Below are 16,769 nucleotides of genomic sequence, written 5' to 3'. Positions count from 1 at the left end.
TGAAAGTTACTGGTATCTGATGGTTTTTAGTTTATCATCCATTAACACTTTTTACAGAAGCTGAAGCATGTTAAATTTTCAGCAGCAAAGATAAAAGGCATACTTCTGCCCCAAAGAGAGATGAACTATGCCAAACAAGAAAAATTATTAGACATATTAGGTATTTACTGTTCTATGAAGTGAACTGCAGTTGGTTTCAGGTGCTTGCATATTTCCTAGGAACAAGTAACAGTCTCAGAAGACAGGACAGAGACTGATGAAATTATTATTTCATATATAAGAGGTCCTCCTACATCACTGATGGAAGAGGAAACTAGCATTGTACTATCCTAAATATACCTCCTCAGGAGATACCAGAAGAAAGCTGTGCCAATGACTAATACAAATATGTTACTTCTTGACATAAAAATTAAATGTTATCCTTAATAGGATTTGCCAGTACACAAGTTAAGTACCATCAATGTTTAAAGAGTCCCTAAGCACTTGTTTTCACTGTACTGCCCTTTTTAGTCAAGTCAAGTTTACTGAGTTCCTCATTCTTTAAGATGAGGTCTGTGTACGACATGCAAAACTCTTTAGAGACGACTGTACTTTATGGTAAATTATTCAATAGTTTGCACCAAAAAAAAAGATTTGTCTTGCTTATAAAACTAAACCAACTATGCTATGGAAGGATCTCCAAAGCAAAGTGATCAAACAGTATGCCTTTTTTCCTTCTGTCTGCTGTCCCCCTCCCCCAAGTGTCCTAGCATTTCTAGGTTGGGGTTTTTTTTCCCCCTATTACTACAATCATTGTTTAATTTTATTTCAAGAATCATATTTCAGAGAACCAAGGGAGGCCAAGCAACAAAGTTGTGTTTGTTCTCAAACAATGCAGCTCCTAACATCTCTATTGAAAATGAAAGCCAATTAGGCTAGAAATCACAACTAGTCTGGGAGTATCTGGAGTTCTGAATCTCTCCCTAGCTGTTACATCCAATTGCCAGCAGGAGATTTTTTCCTTCTACAAATACTTTAAATGCCAAAACACGTGAAGATTAAAGAGAGATTTATCAATGTATTTTATTATAGGGGATAAACTGGCAGTATTTCATGCAAGACTGCCCAACTTTAGGATATCAGTGAATCCATAGCTGGCTTATTTCCACATAAAGTTTCTGACGTTGCACACTCAGTATTAACTAGCAACAACTACAAGTTCAGATATACCTACCAATTCAAGCACTAGTAACATTTGTTTCTTCACATACAATCATTTAGAATACCCAACCATGCTCCTAGCTAGACTTTCACTCTGTTCTACTTGTTTTGCTCTAAAAAGAAACAATATTCAGGAAACATCAACCTACCTAAACAAAATAGAAGAGTGTCTCAAAACAGCAGTAAGTCCCCTTATCCTACTCTCTTGTTCCAACATCATTTTTAAGTAGGAATTCTAACATTCTGAACCAAAGGTATAGCCTCACCTATGCGTTCATCTCCATTACTGCCTGCCAGCTTTCTCTGACTATTCATCCGCTTTGGTAGTCCCCATTTCACCAAGAACCCTCTTTATTAAAATACAAAATAGCAACCATGTAAAAAAGTCAGTAAAATTCAGAAAGAATATTTAAAATTAACACAGAGGTGTGAACCCTTGTCTCCAAATACATAGTGACAAAGCACTTCACTTGCAATTGAACATTTAAGATCAATTCAAATACAAAATTATTTATATTGCAGGCTTTTATCACCAAGGTACACTCCTAAGAAACTCTTAAAAGCAATGTGAAACAGGCATACTCTAAGCTATGAAATCAGTAACTATGCAACTAACTCCTGCTTTAGTTTTAAGTTAGATGAGTTTACCTGCAGACCTGTCAGAAAAAAATAAAGATTGCCGAGGAACTGGCTAATTAGCCACAAAACCAGTTGTCTTCCGCGTTTCCCATTTCACAATGTTGCTTCTTTATTAACTATTAGCATGTATTGCAAACTCTTCTCAACAGATGAAGAATTCACTGATAAGTAACGTTACCTGCAGCATAGTATAATTCATACATATTTCATGTTAAAAAAATATTAGAAATCTTTGCTAAACAGGATTTTGAGATTCTATTTCTCAATCTGTTGCTGATGTCAGTCAGGTTGAGTATTTATGGAATTACAACTTAGCCACATCTTATGCTCACCTTCTGCTCACAAAATTAAATCATGTTACACTTTTTTTTTTTTTTGGGGGGGGGAGGGGGGGCAGGGAGGGAAAGGCATAATTCCAAAATATCCTTTAGATTTCAGATGTCAAATACTGTTATTTCACAAAATGCACGACCCACTCAAATTGTCCTATCACAGATTTCCAGAGCACTATTTTCCCAGAATTATCCCAAATCAAGCCAACAAGGCTGTACTCTGCCTAACCCACAACCAACAGTGCAGTAGGAGTATTGAAAAATTTAGGCCTACCTAACAACAAAGGCAGCAAAAAATCATCTCCACTGCCACCAAAATAAATCTTTTAGGTTACAATAAGTCAAATGTTGCAGATAAAAAGAGTTGAGATAATTCTAGAAACTCTCTTCCCTTAGACATTTAGAACAAAGGATATAGTTTATTTTATTAAACACTTAAAAGGGATAGCCTTCATAGGCTTTACAGCATCAAGAATGGATGTGCCCCAATTTGTTTCTACTTTTCAGCTGATGAAGGATGAAATGTAAATAGCTGAAATAAGAAAAAAATAACTTAAAAAAACACCTCCCCCCCCCCCCGAAGAAATATATTTCCATGTCTTTTAAAATATTTTGCATTAACTGTTAGCTCTTTTTTTCAGATTCTTTCCAAATCTCTTCTCAGTTGCTTTGTTTTCCTTCTAATGGTTCTGTCTTGTAGGACAGAGTCTTTCTCACAGCTTCTTCCCAAATGCCTTTTCTAGCAGAAAAAAAAAGTAACAAAACAAACTTTAATCAAGGAAAATTTCCTATGAACAGGTCCAGGGAATCACAGTTACTCACTGTGAAATTACTAGAAGAGATGCAGAAAGCTTTTACGCAGAATAATTTGAATTGTGTTGCAACACTGGGAAACTTTTAGAAATATTTTTAAATTTATTATATCCCAAATGACATTCTTTCCAAAGATATTCATGAATGAGCAATTTCTACACATATAGTTGCTAACCTGAATTTTTTTTAAGTGGATTGAACTATGTTGGTCACTAAAAAAGGTGGAAGAACAATGTGTTGATTCAGTATAATTTCTATATCGACCACTTCTGAGTGTGACAACTGGGTGGGTTAAATAAAGACATAGTGCAGAAGTCTTCACAGGCCTTTGAAAGTCAGAAAAATCACGGAGAGTTTAGTGGCTTCAGAACACAAATTGAGCATACTGACATGTGACCTGAAACATTTTGATGAAAGAGGGGACAAGAATCTCAGTTTAGAAACAGACTGACCAGCAGCTGTCCTCATTGTTTGTTCTCCAGGGACAGACAAGGAGTTACCCACTAATCTTCCTGAAAACAAACTAAAATTTTACAATGCATACTCTGAAGTTATTTTTGGCAGGCCATGCAAATTAAAACTGTACAGGCTATCATCTCCTGCACCCAAGGAGCTGTAAGAAGCCAATACCAAGCTGGGGGGAAGAGGTCTGAGGCTAGATGTCTGTCATCAGTTTTGGGGCAGGTGGCTAGAGGAATTTGCTATTACAGCACCCAGAAATTTCACATAACCACAGTCAGCTCCCTGACTCTTATTTTTTATATTCACCATCCATATAGCTATTACACTGCATCCTAATTACTCAATCAGCAAAGTAAAAATCTTACACCCAGTTTAGCTTGGTTTTGAAGAGTCTATGGAGGGATAGCTCTCTTAACATCTACCTAAACAATTGTGGAGCATTTCATTCACTGACTGCAGCAAGACCCGAGAGGCATAAAAAGCAATACTAACTAGATATTTTGCTTTAATCCAGAGAGCACTTTCAACAATAATGGCAGTGTCATTACCGTAAATATTTCAGATTGCTCAGTCTCCATATTCCCCAATACAAACAGAACAACACATAAGCAAATGCCAAGAATGCTGTGTAAGAAGCTACATTTTAATGACGAACCATACCAAAACTCATAAAAAATACTACATAGTGGGCACCTTAAATTATCACTTTATATGATTTTGGTAACAAATGATTACCTCCTTTGTAAGAATCATGTTAAAAAAGAAAAAAAAATCCCAAACCTTGGCGGCTCCACATGCTTTCCTCTTGTATTAGACAATGTCAGATATTATATAGTCACATCTTCCAGGCAAAATAACGTATTGCATTGATAGCTTTAGTGCTTTTTAAAAGTATGCATAAGACAATGCCAAGTGTACACAAGAAAAACAAATACACATCTAAGCCACAGGTTAAAACTGCTAATAATAGTTTATATTATATAGCTCTTCTGCCTTGAGTTGCTTTTCCCAAGTACTCCAATAAATACAAAATATAAATTATTACACCTGAATTTTTGCAAATTGCATGGTAGAACCAAATTAATAAAGACCAGATGCAAGACCTTTCATGAAAAATTAGCTCAGAATCAATCCTTTAAGGAAGTAAAAAACATCCTAGTTAAAAAATGCTACATGCTGTAGATACTGTATGAATAGTTTGTAGAAACAAAGATCTGCTAAGTCCAATAGATAGCCAATTAAGAAGTCCTATATATGCTGACAAAAAATGAGCAGAAGACTTTTCCATATTCTTACTCTTCCTACATCAATCTGTAGAACTGAAGAACTTATGTTTTATGAGTATATATAAATTTAAACATATATGCATATATATATATATATATATATAAAATTTATAATCCAATAGAGAAACCTATAGGTGATATTCAAACTGAATATCCAGAAAAGAAACGAGCAAAGAAGATTTTACATAAAAATTAGTCTGTTTTAGACACCATAACCTGTTGGTATAAGGGCTATGAAATACACTGCAAACCAAATAAAACCATATAACCAATATACTTGTACTCTGGTATTAAATAAACACTCCCCAACAAATAGTCACAAGACTAGCAATCCAGATACTTCATAAAGTAGTCAAATTGCCTGAGGGTGCAGCTCAGATTTACTTAACTATAATGTACGTCAAATTGAGCTGGACCTCCCTGCTCCCTCAATAGACTAAGAAAGTTGAGGGTCAAAGCAAGACTTCAGGAATGGTTCCACTGACCAATCCAACAAATCTAACATTCTATTGCCATTGGTATTATACAGAAATATGGTATACCATGCAGTTTAGGCACATGGAAACAGTGTTTCCTTCATTAATTTTAATGCATTTCAGTTATAAATAAATAAATAAAACACACACACACTAGCAATTTGTCTGAGGTGAAGCGTATCGAAGCAGACCAATTGATTCCCTGGAGAAAAATGACAACACATTTACACAAAAGTTACTGTCAATCAATTAATAGACCGGCTATCAACTGCTCCAAGCTGGGACGGGAGTGAAGAAAGAGGGCAGTCGAGTGGAAAGTTTTCATGAACAAATGCCACAGATCACCACAATTTAAGACTAGATAGGGCAGCTGTCAGAATTCACCAAAAGAAAATTTGAGCACCCACACATTTAAAGAGTAACACTGCAACGCAAACATCCTCAAACTACCTTAAAATAGGTATAGATAGTAATACAGATCCTTCAGTATGAGCATTACACAGCAGCTCAGGCAAGCTTATTTTACTAACACAAAAGCACAAGCACTCTAGCAATACAACTAGCAGTTGTATTGAAATGAAGGGAAAACAGTTTAAATCTAGTTTAGGTATGTCTAAAAAGCAGAACTGTAATTATATATTCTACAATGTAGATGTTGTCCAGAATAGCACATTCTGAACACTTCTAGTATGCTAGGACTTACAGTTTCAACACTATTTTCCCTGCTCCATTCATCTTTTGGCCTTTCAGTGAAAGAGCTTAGGTATTTACATACAACACTTAAGTTGCTTAAATTGAATTGTAAAAACACAAATTTCAGAGCTCATTAAGACTGTGGCCCTTAAACTGTGTAAAAACAAAAGCTTAAGTTAATCCTCATAATGAGATTGCTATTTTAATATTTTCAGAATGGTCTCCAGAGTAGAACAAGATGTTTTCTTCAAGTTCAAAGAAGCTTTCCAAAATGATAAATCTGTATTATTCTCAGAATATTTTTTTTTTTTTTAGATTATCAACGGGTTCAGGGCAAAACTGCTCTCAGAAACACTATCTATTTTACACCCTGTCCCTCTAAACCTTTAGAAGAAAAGAAACATCAGTCACTGTTTCAGAAGTAAATTTTTTCAAACACCGTCCCCTGAGACTACTCAGGAAAGAAGTCTTTAATTTGCCAACTTAACAGTCTGACCACCACAACTGAAATTATTTCAATACCCTTGAAATATATTATTTACCCAAAATAAAATGGTAAACATAATACAAAGGGCAAAAATTTGAACTTTTTTTTTACCAAAATTAAAAAAGGAATACTACAATTATCCACAGAAATACAATAATGAGTGGCATAAGTGTTTTTTTTAATATTGTCTCATTCCGTAACATTCTACTCCCCAAATATAATGCTTTGTTAACTACTTTCACAATTTACTCACCTGTCTCCCAAGTGAATTTCCTTAGCACTCTAAATTTACAGTCTCTACAGTAAAGAAGAGGCTGTACTAAGGGAAAATCTCTGATCCACTTTCAGTATTAAAAAAGAATAATAATAATAAAGCGATACATATTTCAAATAAAAACTGAACCACTTCTCTAATGTGAAGTGCAAACAATGGTGAAAAGAATGTTGTATCATATACATTCCCCGTCTCTTTCTTTTTTTTTTTAAAAAAGGACACATTTGTTCATTCATGTGAAATGCAGTCTCCCTGTGGGAAAACAGAAATACAGTCTAATTTTGAGAATTGCTCTTCCCTATCACCTGAATATCCCAGGTGCACACTAACACACAGTACTCAGCAAAATTTTACTTACCAACACCTTTGAAGCTGCTAAAAAACCTCTAACACTGTGTAGAAACGGCAGGATGATTTCCCAAGTAAAGACATCGTGTTAAACTACTCCTGAGTAGTACAAGCTAATGCTGAAGATATTTTACAGTGATAAGTATCAACAGTAAGGGAACTGTATTGTTTAAACTAAACTAATTTGGTTAAGAACAGCTTATGCCCAGACAAGCCCTTGCAAGGTAAACACAAAGTTCCCGTCTTTTACTTCACAAAAATTCACTCTTCATTGCTGTATACATGTCTATGCCTCTCATTACAAACAGACGTGGTACATAAACTCCACCACCCTTTTCTTTCTTCTAATATTTGTATATTGGGCTTCTCTGGGCTATTTATAGGACTTAAATTATTTATCTTCAAGAAGTATATTTGAGTGTCAAAGCCCATTCTATAACATACTGTCAAGCTCACAACATCAGAGAAGGAATACTGATTTTCTTTATGCAATCAGTTAGATACCTAAATAAGATTAAGGCAAAAGAAACAGGTGACAGGCAAACACTAGCCGTTTACCTCAACACTGATTTTAAACACTGAAGATAGAAAAGCAGAAATGTGAACTTTCAGTTTTCACATGTTCAGACTTCTTCCATATGCTCTCACTTTTCTGACCTTTCTGAAAGATAAAAGAGAATTTGTTTCAATCCATTTTTTTCCAGCCTAATGACAACAAGAACCTTATGGGAAAGGACCTGTTGCTGCCTACTCCACAATAAACATCATGCTACTGAAATTCACCTCAGCAGTGGATAACAGGAAAAGCAGGAGAAGAAAGCTGAGTCACACCTGGTCATTTTCTCTCTAGAGCATCAGCTATAACAATACTAAGGATTTATTTTGGGACAAGTATGATCTTGTGGGAGGGAAAAATGAAGTAAGAAAGACATTCCACAGACAGAGAGTGAAAATAAAATCCAAGTCATTTAGCTTTATGACTAAAGTCTCAAAGACGTACAAATGTAATGGTGAATTCAGGTCACCATTACAGTCACAACATTCAGACCATGTTTTCTTTCAAAACTTGTGGTATTTAAGGACATTGCCAAGTAAAATCATGGATTATTATTTATCATTTCAGTATCAAGAAAAGGTGACAAAACAGGAAAAAAATGCTCACACATCCCCTAGAATATAGTATTTTAAATAGGTGAGGACCTCAGTAGTGAAACCAAAAATAACACTTGGTAAGAAACAGAACTAATTTGAGCCCCTTTAAAAAAAAAAAAAAAAAAGCCACTGGTGCTCTTTGCTAGTAAGGAAGAACTTAGCTATTCTGGTGCAGAAATTTTTACTTAGACTATACAGGGAAAATAGTACTGTAATGCCCTATACAGGAGCAGATTCCTTCTTACAGCATTAGAGTACAGTTCTGTACCTACTGTTCTGCTGATACAATGCCATTTGAAATATATTTGGCTACCATATTGTGTGTGTGAACACAGTGAAATTAAGTATGTAAAAATATGTTGTGCCTCACTTTTCCCATGTACTTCTTAAAATTTTCCCATGCTCATAAAAACTGGAATACTGGTTTGCCCAACTTTTTATTCTGCATTTGTTTAGTCTAAAGCACTTCATGGGAACAGTCGTTTAAAAGAATCTTTATCATGAAAACACTATTATTAAAATATTTCAATCAATTGAATAGATTTACAAAACCCAATTTACATTTATAAAGCCTGCTATGGAATTCATTGCACTTTGAAAAATAGGCAAGAAACAGATCTCCCAGGAGAGAGGGCAAGTTTGTCATCTTTCTTCTCCTAGACTTCTCTTCCTTCCCCCTTCCCTATTACCATACTTTTCATTTAGGAACATAACATTTGTTCTCCCAACTTCACCTACCCAAAAGTGAAGAAATACCTTCTGGTTTTCTTGTACTTATTCTTCTAGTTTACCTGAATTACTTTTTCATTATGGCATAATTAAAAATTTGGTATCTCTATGTCAGGATATATGTCAGGTGTCCAACTGCAGCCGCTCTGGCTACTGGAATAGGAAGGTTGCTCTTGTTAAAATGCTCATCAAAAACAAGGATGATTCAGAAACTACGCCACTAGTGTTCACAGTCTCTCTCTTCCACCAACCAGACCTACAAAAAGTTTGAAATGGTTTCAGATAAGTATGGGTGGGCCATGAACTTTCAGCAGTTAAGTTTCAATGAACATGGTGGTCATGGCATACAAATTTTTGCTTCTGTGCTGCACAGAACTACCTCAGTCTTGGCACAGCTGAATATGTAAATTCAACTGAGATTCACAGAATATTTCAGCCTGGTCTCAGCAGCAGTTTCTGAGCGTGCTGAGCAAACATTCATACTTTGACCTCCTTTGAAAGGAAAACTAAGTCAAAAACAGAAGCGGAAAACCATGCATCTTCAATAGCTCCAGAGCAAGAGCGCTCACGTTTCATATAAGAGGACTCGTTAAAAAAAACCATACATCTCAAAGGTTCAAAGCCACATCTTCAACCTCTCAGGAAATACCCTCAAAGAAATATTCTTCCTGTTCAACCTCTCTTAGTGTCAGAAACCAGTATGCATCCCACTCCTGTGCCCTCCCCAACCTTCACTTCATCGACTAAATATTAGGGTACTTCCCCCAAAACCATACCTGTACTCTAGTCTCTGCTCCCAATGCCTTTTACCAAAGGCCCCACAAACACCAAAACAAGGTTGCGTCCTGGGATGTTTGGGGGAGATAAATGTCCTCCCAATTGTTAGGCTAAACTGTTCTTCCCCTGTGCTCCTTCTTCCCTCACAGTGAGTTCTTTGCTAAACCAGGCACAGTGTCCAACAGAAATCACAGAGAACATGTCCAATCCAGCCTGCATTATGGTGGTCGGGTTAACAGAGAGATTTTAATCCTCTTAGACTATGAAGGATATTTAAAACAGTAGCTATTATATTCAAAAGCAGGTACTGCTTCCAATTTTGTTTTGTTTGGGGTTTTTTTATTATTTTTACATGAACTTTATTCCATCCTCCAAGAGAAGGTGCCTAAAGTCAGGGATGACCACAATCTCACAGACACCAATGTCATTTTGTTATCTTAAATATTACTCATAAACAGCTATAAAAGCGTGGACCTCACCTCCCTATTTTGCAACTCTCAACTTGATAGTTTCCAAGGCCATACTGTTTCTAAGCCTGGGTGTGTCTACAAGCAACAATGATTCTAGTAGAAAAGATACCAGAACTTCCTGTCTTGAAATTTCTGGGTATCCCCCTCCCCTCCACAAACATCTTCAAATATCTCAGAGCACACAGCTTTTGAGAACATCAGCAGAAAGAAAATGGCTATTCTTATCACAGCAATCAAACTGCAGACGAATCTGAATTGCTGTAGTGAAATTGATGACAATACATTAATCTAATCTATTTGTGCAGAGAGATCAAAACAGAGGATAGGGTAATATTGACTTAAACCACTGCTAAAAAAACCTGTAGATATACTCTTTCAGTACATGTGATATAAACCTAAGCTGTACTTAAATAACTAAATTTAAAAAGGTTTAAGCCAAGCAAAAATGAGCTTTTCAAGCTAAACTACACATCTACATAGTATTCTGCACTGATTTAACTTGCAGCCCATTTAACTCAGGAATGCAATGTAGCATATTAGTAGGTGCATATGGAGCAGCCTAACCTCACGCAGTTACTGGCTCAGATCTCAGATGCGCTACAGACACATTAGCAGGACACTGCATCTCTCATCAACTCTGCCACTCAGAGGCAGGTATAAATGTGTTTAGTTTCAGTATCACTTTGAGGCCGCTGTATTGCTTCCCGGTCAGGAGCTAGATCCCTTCCCTCCTGACAGCCTTCTATTGAGGTGCATAGGCATGTCATAAATTCATTTTAAAACCAACTTACAGTAGGCCAGCTCAGCTCTTTGATAAGGCAAGGCCTTATGCATTTAGCTGTGCACATTTTTATACCCTTCAACTTTTGTGTTTTGCCTTCCTTCTCCCTGCTAAACAACGAATGCCACAGTTCGTGGCGAGAGATGCAAAGAACAGTCAACTTCTCAGACAGAGCTACTTAAGAAAAAAAAAAAATCAAGCTGGGGAAGACAGAGAAGGAAGGGAGGCTGTTCTTTAAGACAGAAGTCAGTGCCCTGATAGGCAGCTATCTGCTCCTTTTACATTTTATTCCCTTCTCTGTGTCTTCATATCAAGCAGTCTCTCTTAAGTCTATTCCTCGTGGAATCATGACTTTCCAATTCCTTAACCTCTAAGGAGCACGTTAAAGAACACTCTATAAAAAGATATGCTGTTTAGAATTGACACCAGTATTAATTCTACATTTCTTCATCAGCCTCAGGAACATTTCTATGAGTATTATGCTTTCTTTAAAATTACTATTTTTCTGCAGCCTATGTTCCACTTGAAGCCGTAATCCTCCGTGATGACAATTGTATCCACAGCAACTAGTCATGATGTAACAAACAAGATCAACCACTTCTGGTGGAAAAAAAGCATCACAAACCTTTCAAGCAGTCTCTTAATAATCTCAACTAATTTATCAATAAAATGCCTGTTCACGTTTCAAATTGGAAAAATTGTCTCAAAAAACAATGCACTTCAAGAGATGATAACATGGTCTTTGCCGATCACAACATTCTTAGGCCTCTCCAACTCCATTTTTAAAGACCTATTAAAAACATCAACTTCACTAAGAAAGGGTTTAAATCACACCTTTTTGGCTGAAGAGAGCTTAAAGGAAATTGAGATTTACAGCAGTTACTCAAATAAATCTAGCCAAAATCGCTTCACAGTCCCATAACAAAAAAAGAATAAAACTTCCATATACTTGAACATACAATCCTTCAAACTAGGTGCAAAAGTGTATGTAGCTACACATACGTATGTTGAAGCACAATGTGAATATGAACACAATGAACGTCATCACTGGTGTCTGAAATGCCAAGTTACAAAACACATGCATTTACTCTGCAATGCCACTGATTACAGACGGTTCTTAGTAAGTGTAGTAGGTGTGAGGGGTAACCTTGCCTTCTACCAAAATTCTACACACGCAAAGCATCTTTACATCAATATTCACGGGCAACAGCACGTTGGGATTCTGAAATATACTTAGCTGTATTCAGTTAACCTGTTTGATCTCTTCGCTAGCCCGACAACTACATTTAAATGACGAATTTTTTATCACGATGCAGGTAAATGAAGTTAAACCAGATAAATCAGGTTTTACACCAAAAGGTCTTCAGGCTTCAGCAGTGACTGTCCCCGTCTCACAGGCAGGCCAAACCCGGCTACAGGCTCGTTCAGCTGCAGATCAAAACCATGACCTCGCAGCCAGAGACGATGACACTGGCAGCCCTGGGGCTCGCCAGTGCTCCCGCACAACCTCGCCAGGGACAGACAATGCCAACAGCCTCCCGCAGACTCAAAGCACAGCTCCCAAACTACACGAAGGCTACAGCGCGTCTTCCTGATCGCCGTACAGCCACCACAGGCAGCCCTGCTGCGCCGAGCAGCCTTAACACCAGCCGGCAGCCCCTTCCCCAGCGCCGCTGTTCTGTGTGTGTGTCGGGGGGGGGGGGGGGGGGGGGTCGCCCCCAACGGCACCTGCCGGCCGTTAAACGGCGGACGGTCCAACCCCGCTGCCTCAGAACGGGCCCACAACGCCCAGCGGCCGCGGCTCCGGGGCGCGGCGGGGGAAGAAAGGAGCGGAGGAGGGGGAGGCGCCCAAAAAAAGAGGGCGCCCGGGAAGGGAAGGGGGCAGACGGCCGTAGGGGTATCTCCGGGAGCCGCCGGGCACGGCCGCAAGCGGGCACCTGGGCAGCTCCTTTGTTCCTCGCCGGTCCCGCCGCCTCACCCCTTCCCGCACTCACCCACGGTGGCCAGGGTCTCCAGGTCCTCCAGCTTGTAGACGGCGGGCTCGGCCGCGGCGGGCGAGCCGGGGCCGGCGGGGCTGGGGGCCGGCGCGGCGGGCTGAGGCGCGGCCAGCCCCGCCGCCGCCGCCTCGCCGCCGCTCTTCGCCCCCATTTTGGCCTTGGCGGCGCTGAAGGCGTCCATGGGGCCGAGCGGGCGCCCCGCGGCCGCTCAGCGCATGGAGAAGGGCGAGCCGGGCCGGCGAGGGGAAGGGGGAGGAGAGGGAGCGGTGGGGACGCAAAGTTTCAGTCTTCAGCAGGCGGGGTGGCCGCTCCCCGGGGCTGGAGCCCGTTCCCGCTGCCGCCTCTGAGGGGGCGCGGAGCCCTTCAGCATCGCGGCCAGCCGCCGCGCCGCCCGCCACTCGCAGCAGGGACCGCCGCGCAGCCAGACAAAGGCGAGGGTGAGCCCGGCCGAGCGGCGCTGTGCCGTGCCGCGCCGCGCTGTGCCGAGTCGCGCCGCGCCACACGCGGGGCGGAGGGGCGGGGTTTGCCTTCCTGCCGCTGCGGCACGGTCCCGCAGAGGTCTGGCGGGGAGGGGGTGGGGGGAGGCGCGGCCCCGCCGCACGACGGGAGCGCGGAACTCGCCCCCCCGCCGCGGGCACAGCCCGGGGGTGTCTGGTAGCGCCGGTGCCCGTTGCTCGTCCTTCCCCACCCCCGCGTCCCGCCTGCGAGGCAGCGCGGTGCTGCTGCGGGGGGGGATGGAGGGGGGCACTGGCGGCTGCCGCGCCTGCCCCCGCGCTCCCTCAGTGCTGCGGCTGCCGGGGGACGGGGGAAGGTCCCGTCCGCTCCCCACGGAAAGTTACGAATAATTGATGGGGCCCTCGCAAAGCGGCTTCCTGGCCCAGCTGGTCTCCCAGTGACAGCTCTGGGAAGAGTCAGTCGTTCCCCACGGATGGGAGCGCGCGTTGGAGTAACTCGGCTGTTTCAGGGTTAGCGAGTGTCCCTCAGCCCCACGTTTCAAAGCGTTTCTCACGCGTTTTTTACTCCCTGTTTTCAAGTAGGTGTGGATATTGCAACGGCCACAGCCCCTCCGTGTTCCCTGCTCGAGCCTGCAAAATATTTAGGTGGCTGGGGATGGCTGGCGGGCGCGCTGAGCTGCGCCCAGCTACACTGAGAAGGCACCTAATGTAGCAGCAGTCGAGTACCGAAATAGCTCCTTCCACGGTGGCCAAGAAACTGTTGACGCTTATGCTGAAAGACAGGGAAAATTGGTGTGTGAGCCAAGTCACTTGAGAAGCGTTCGTGTCAAAATTGGGAAGGAAATCCTAATTTTTTCCATGCCTTGTTCTGGCCCAGTTTTACACTGTTCACAGCTCCTACCCTATCCTCCAATAAGCAGGATATCTGTAAAGCTGATATGTAAATCAAGTCACACCGGTGGCATTTTGCATCTCCTTTTTATTAAATGTGAAAACATGGGACTATAAGGCCTACTAGTTTCTGTGTGGAGTAGGTTCAGTAATAATGAGAAATAATTGTGTGTGTGTACAAAAAAATGAGTGTAAATATCTAAATTGTATATAAGAATTACAAATTTATGTACATCTTTCCTGAATTTTAAGAGATCCTTACGGCCTCATTTACAGTCACGATACTTAGAGGACATAACATGTATTTTTATCTTTTAGCTTGTTGACATGAAGGGTTATGACTAATTTGGAAAAATGCTAGGTCATCTCTGCGTCCTGTCAGTCTGTGAAAAGAATCACCAGTCAAGGAGGATGACTTCACTTTTGCCACAAAATTTCAAATTTCATTTGTGTGCTTTTCAGAATGCAAGTTTTGCACTTCTGTTTTGCTTTATTACTTTACTTAATTTCCTTTTGTATTATGTTTTGTACATTGTATACAAAAATTATCGTGATTCATGCCTTGAATGGGATAGTTGAAAGATTCCTTAAATTTCAAATTGTAAATGTTCTGGCAGGCTGTAAATTTAGATCCTGTTTGGTCAAAAGATGAGCAAGCCAACAAATCCCTCTTAACAATAACAGAAAATTTTGTTTAAGGTAACAGTTTGAAAAATAAACATTCATACATTGAAGCAATCTCAGTGTATATAAAAATGTAACTTTGTTTTTTAGCCAAATAATTGCAAATTGGGTGATTTTTAGGAAAAAGTACAAGCTAATTGTGATCATCATTTTCAAGAGAGTGCCTTAACTTCAGTCTATCCAAGAAGATCAATATGAGGTCTTCCTGAAACCTTTTTTTTTTTTTTCATAAAAACTAAGAAATCATTCACTGCTCAGTTGTTAAAAAGGACATAAAATACTTTACAGAAGGTAACTTCCAACTTCAATTATTTTCAACTGATATTTCTGTTTATGCTACAAACTTTACTTAGTGATTAAATGACTTGCATGTAGGAACTGAAAACTTTCTTTAAAGAGCCTCCTACTGCCATGCCTATATGACAGCGCACATTCAAAAAGGCTATGATTCAGCAAGGTTCGTAAGCACAGGATTAGCTCCATTCAGTGCAGTGTCTCTTTTGCTATGATTGAAGTTAGCTTCCTACCTTGCTAGACTGGTATCCAAAGCATTCGCCAGTTGTAGTTGTAGCAATATAATTGCAATGTTTATATTTAGAATGTCAACATATTATTAGTGTGCTTTACCACCTCAGTATAACCTACTTAGAATTTATCTTGCAGATATTGATTATTCTTCACAATATTTCAGGGAAAGAAAATGCTGTTCTTTCCAAATGCAACAAGATTGAGAATCAAAACTCATAACTTCATAAATTGCATGTGGAAGTAGAGCTGGCCACTGGGTTGCAATACTGGATGTGAAACTTAGTTTCTTGCCCAATTTGGCCACGCTTCGTGGGAAAGTCTGCAGCCCTGTTCTCCTTTTGTCTTTCATTTGCACCACTATTTTAACTTGGTATGTGAACATTTGGTTGCAGGTACTTTTTGAATAATCTTAGCCTTTCCCTTGCCCTTGATAATTCATAGTTCTCATCTTTTTCAATTTCCCCACACATACAGTAGATACCTACAGCCAGGTGCCTTTACCTTAAAGCAGTTTAATGCCTTACGTTTCCATTCCTTTACCTTGCAGGTCCTTACACCGGGGTTTAGCTCTGTTTTCGTTTTCCCTTAAAAGTACCAGATGTTACAGATGATTCCTTCCAAAGACAGTGAAAGCCTTACTGAAAGAGTTGTTTGTTTGTTTGTTTGTTTTTTTAATACAGAGAACAGTAGTTTAAATAGTCTTCTCAATGCTTATGATTTTAGGTGATTTTTTTTTCTTCCATTTCAGCTGCAAAAAGTGTTCAGTGTACTTATATTCCTTTAGAAACCAGAATTTTGAGGGGCCAAAAGGGTCCCAGGTGTCACTTTGGTTACTCCATGATGCCTTTCACGTATGTATGTTTGCCAAACTTCAGTTTGCCACACTTACAGCCACACTCGTAGTTCAGTGATTCTTTGGGTGCTAAATTACTAACCTACCTCCCATTCCTTCCTTTTTGCTTGTTTGTAGGTTTTTTATTTCCCCCTCAGGAAACCTTTGGTTAACAATTTTAAACTAATGGAAAGGATTACAAACTTTCAACCTGACTATGAATTGATATAAGAGATCATTTCTCCGTCATTTCAAGGGGACATTGTAATACACATACCATGCAAATGGAATATTATTTAAGCACCTAACTCTTGGTCTTTTGGTTCTCTGAGAAAGGAATCAGTCATTTAAATGTCTCCATGACTGCAGACAAAAGAGTCTCTCCTGTGGTCTGAGCAGGTTTGCGTTTGTCTACCTGAAAGTGTGCTTTTTTCTTCCCTGCAAATACATAATTTTCCTTACA

The 16,769-nt window shown here is 39.9% G+C and overlaps 1 protein-coding gene across 2 annotated transcripts in view; it reads right to left on the bottom strand.

Moving 5' to 3' along the window:
* PRKX (protein kinase cAMP-dependent X-linked catalytic subunit) overlaps positions 1-13,442 on the bottom strand; it is a 60,768-nt gene extending 47,326 nt beyond the window's left edge. Inside the window, exon 1 of one of the 2 annotated variants that reach the window (XM_075522839.1) lies at positions 12,914-13,442. In XM_075522839.1, coding sequence (XP_075378954.1) covers positions 12,914-13,097 — 184 coding nt within the window. In that variant the 5' untranslated portion in view covers positions 13,098-13,442. The remainder of the gene's footprint in view (positions 1-12,913) is intronic. The other variant, XM_075522829.1, reaches the window with a different exon arrangement.
* Positions 13,443-16,769: the final 3,327 nt, after the last annotated feature.

This window comes from Mycteria americana, chromosome 1, assembly GCF_035582795.1.
Source record: "Mycteria americana isolate JAX WOST 10 ecotype Jacksonville Zoo and Gardens chromosome 1, USCA_MyAme_1.0, whole genome shotgun sequence".
Lineage (NCBI taxonomy): Eukaryota > Metazoa > Chordata > Aves > Ciconiiformes > Ciconiidae > Mycteria > Mycteria americana.
Note: the sequence above shows the minus strand (reverse complement) of the source record. Positions and strands in the feature narration are given on the sequence as shown.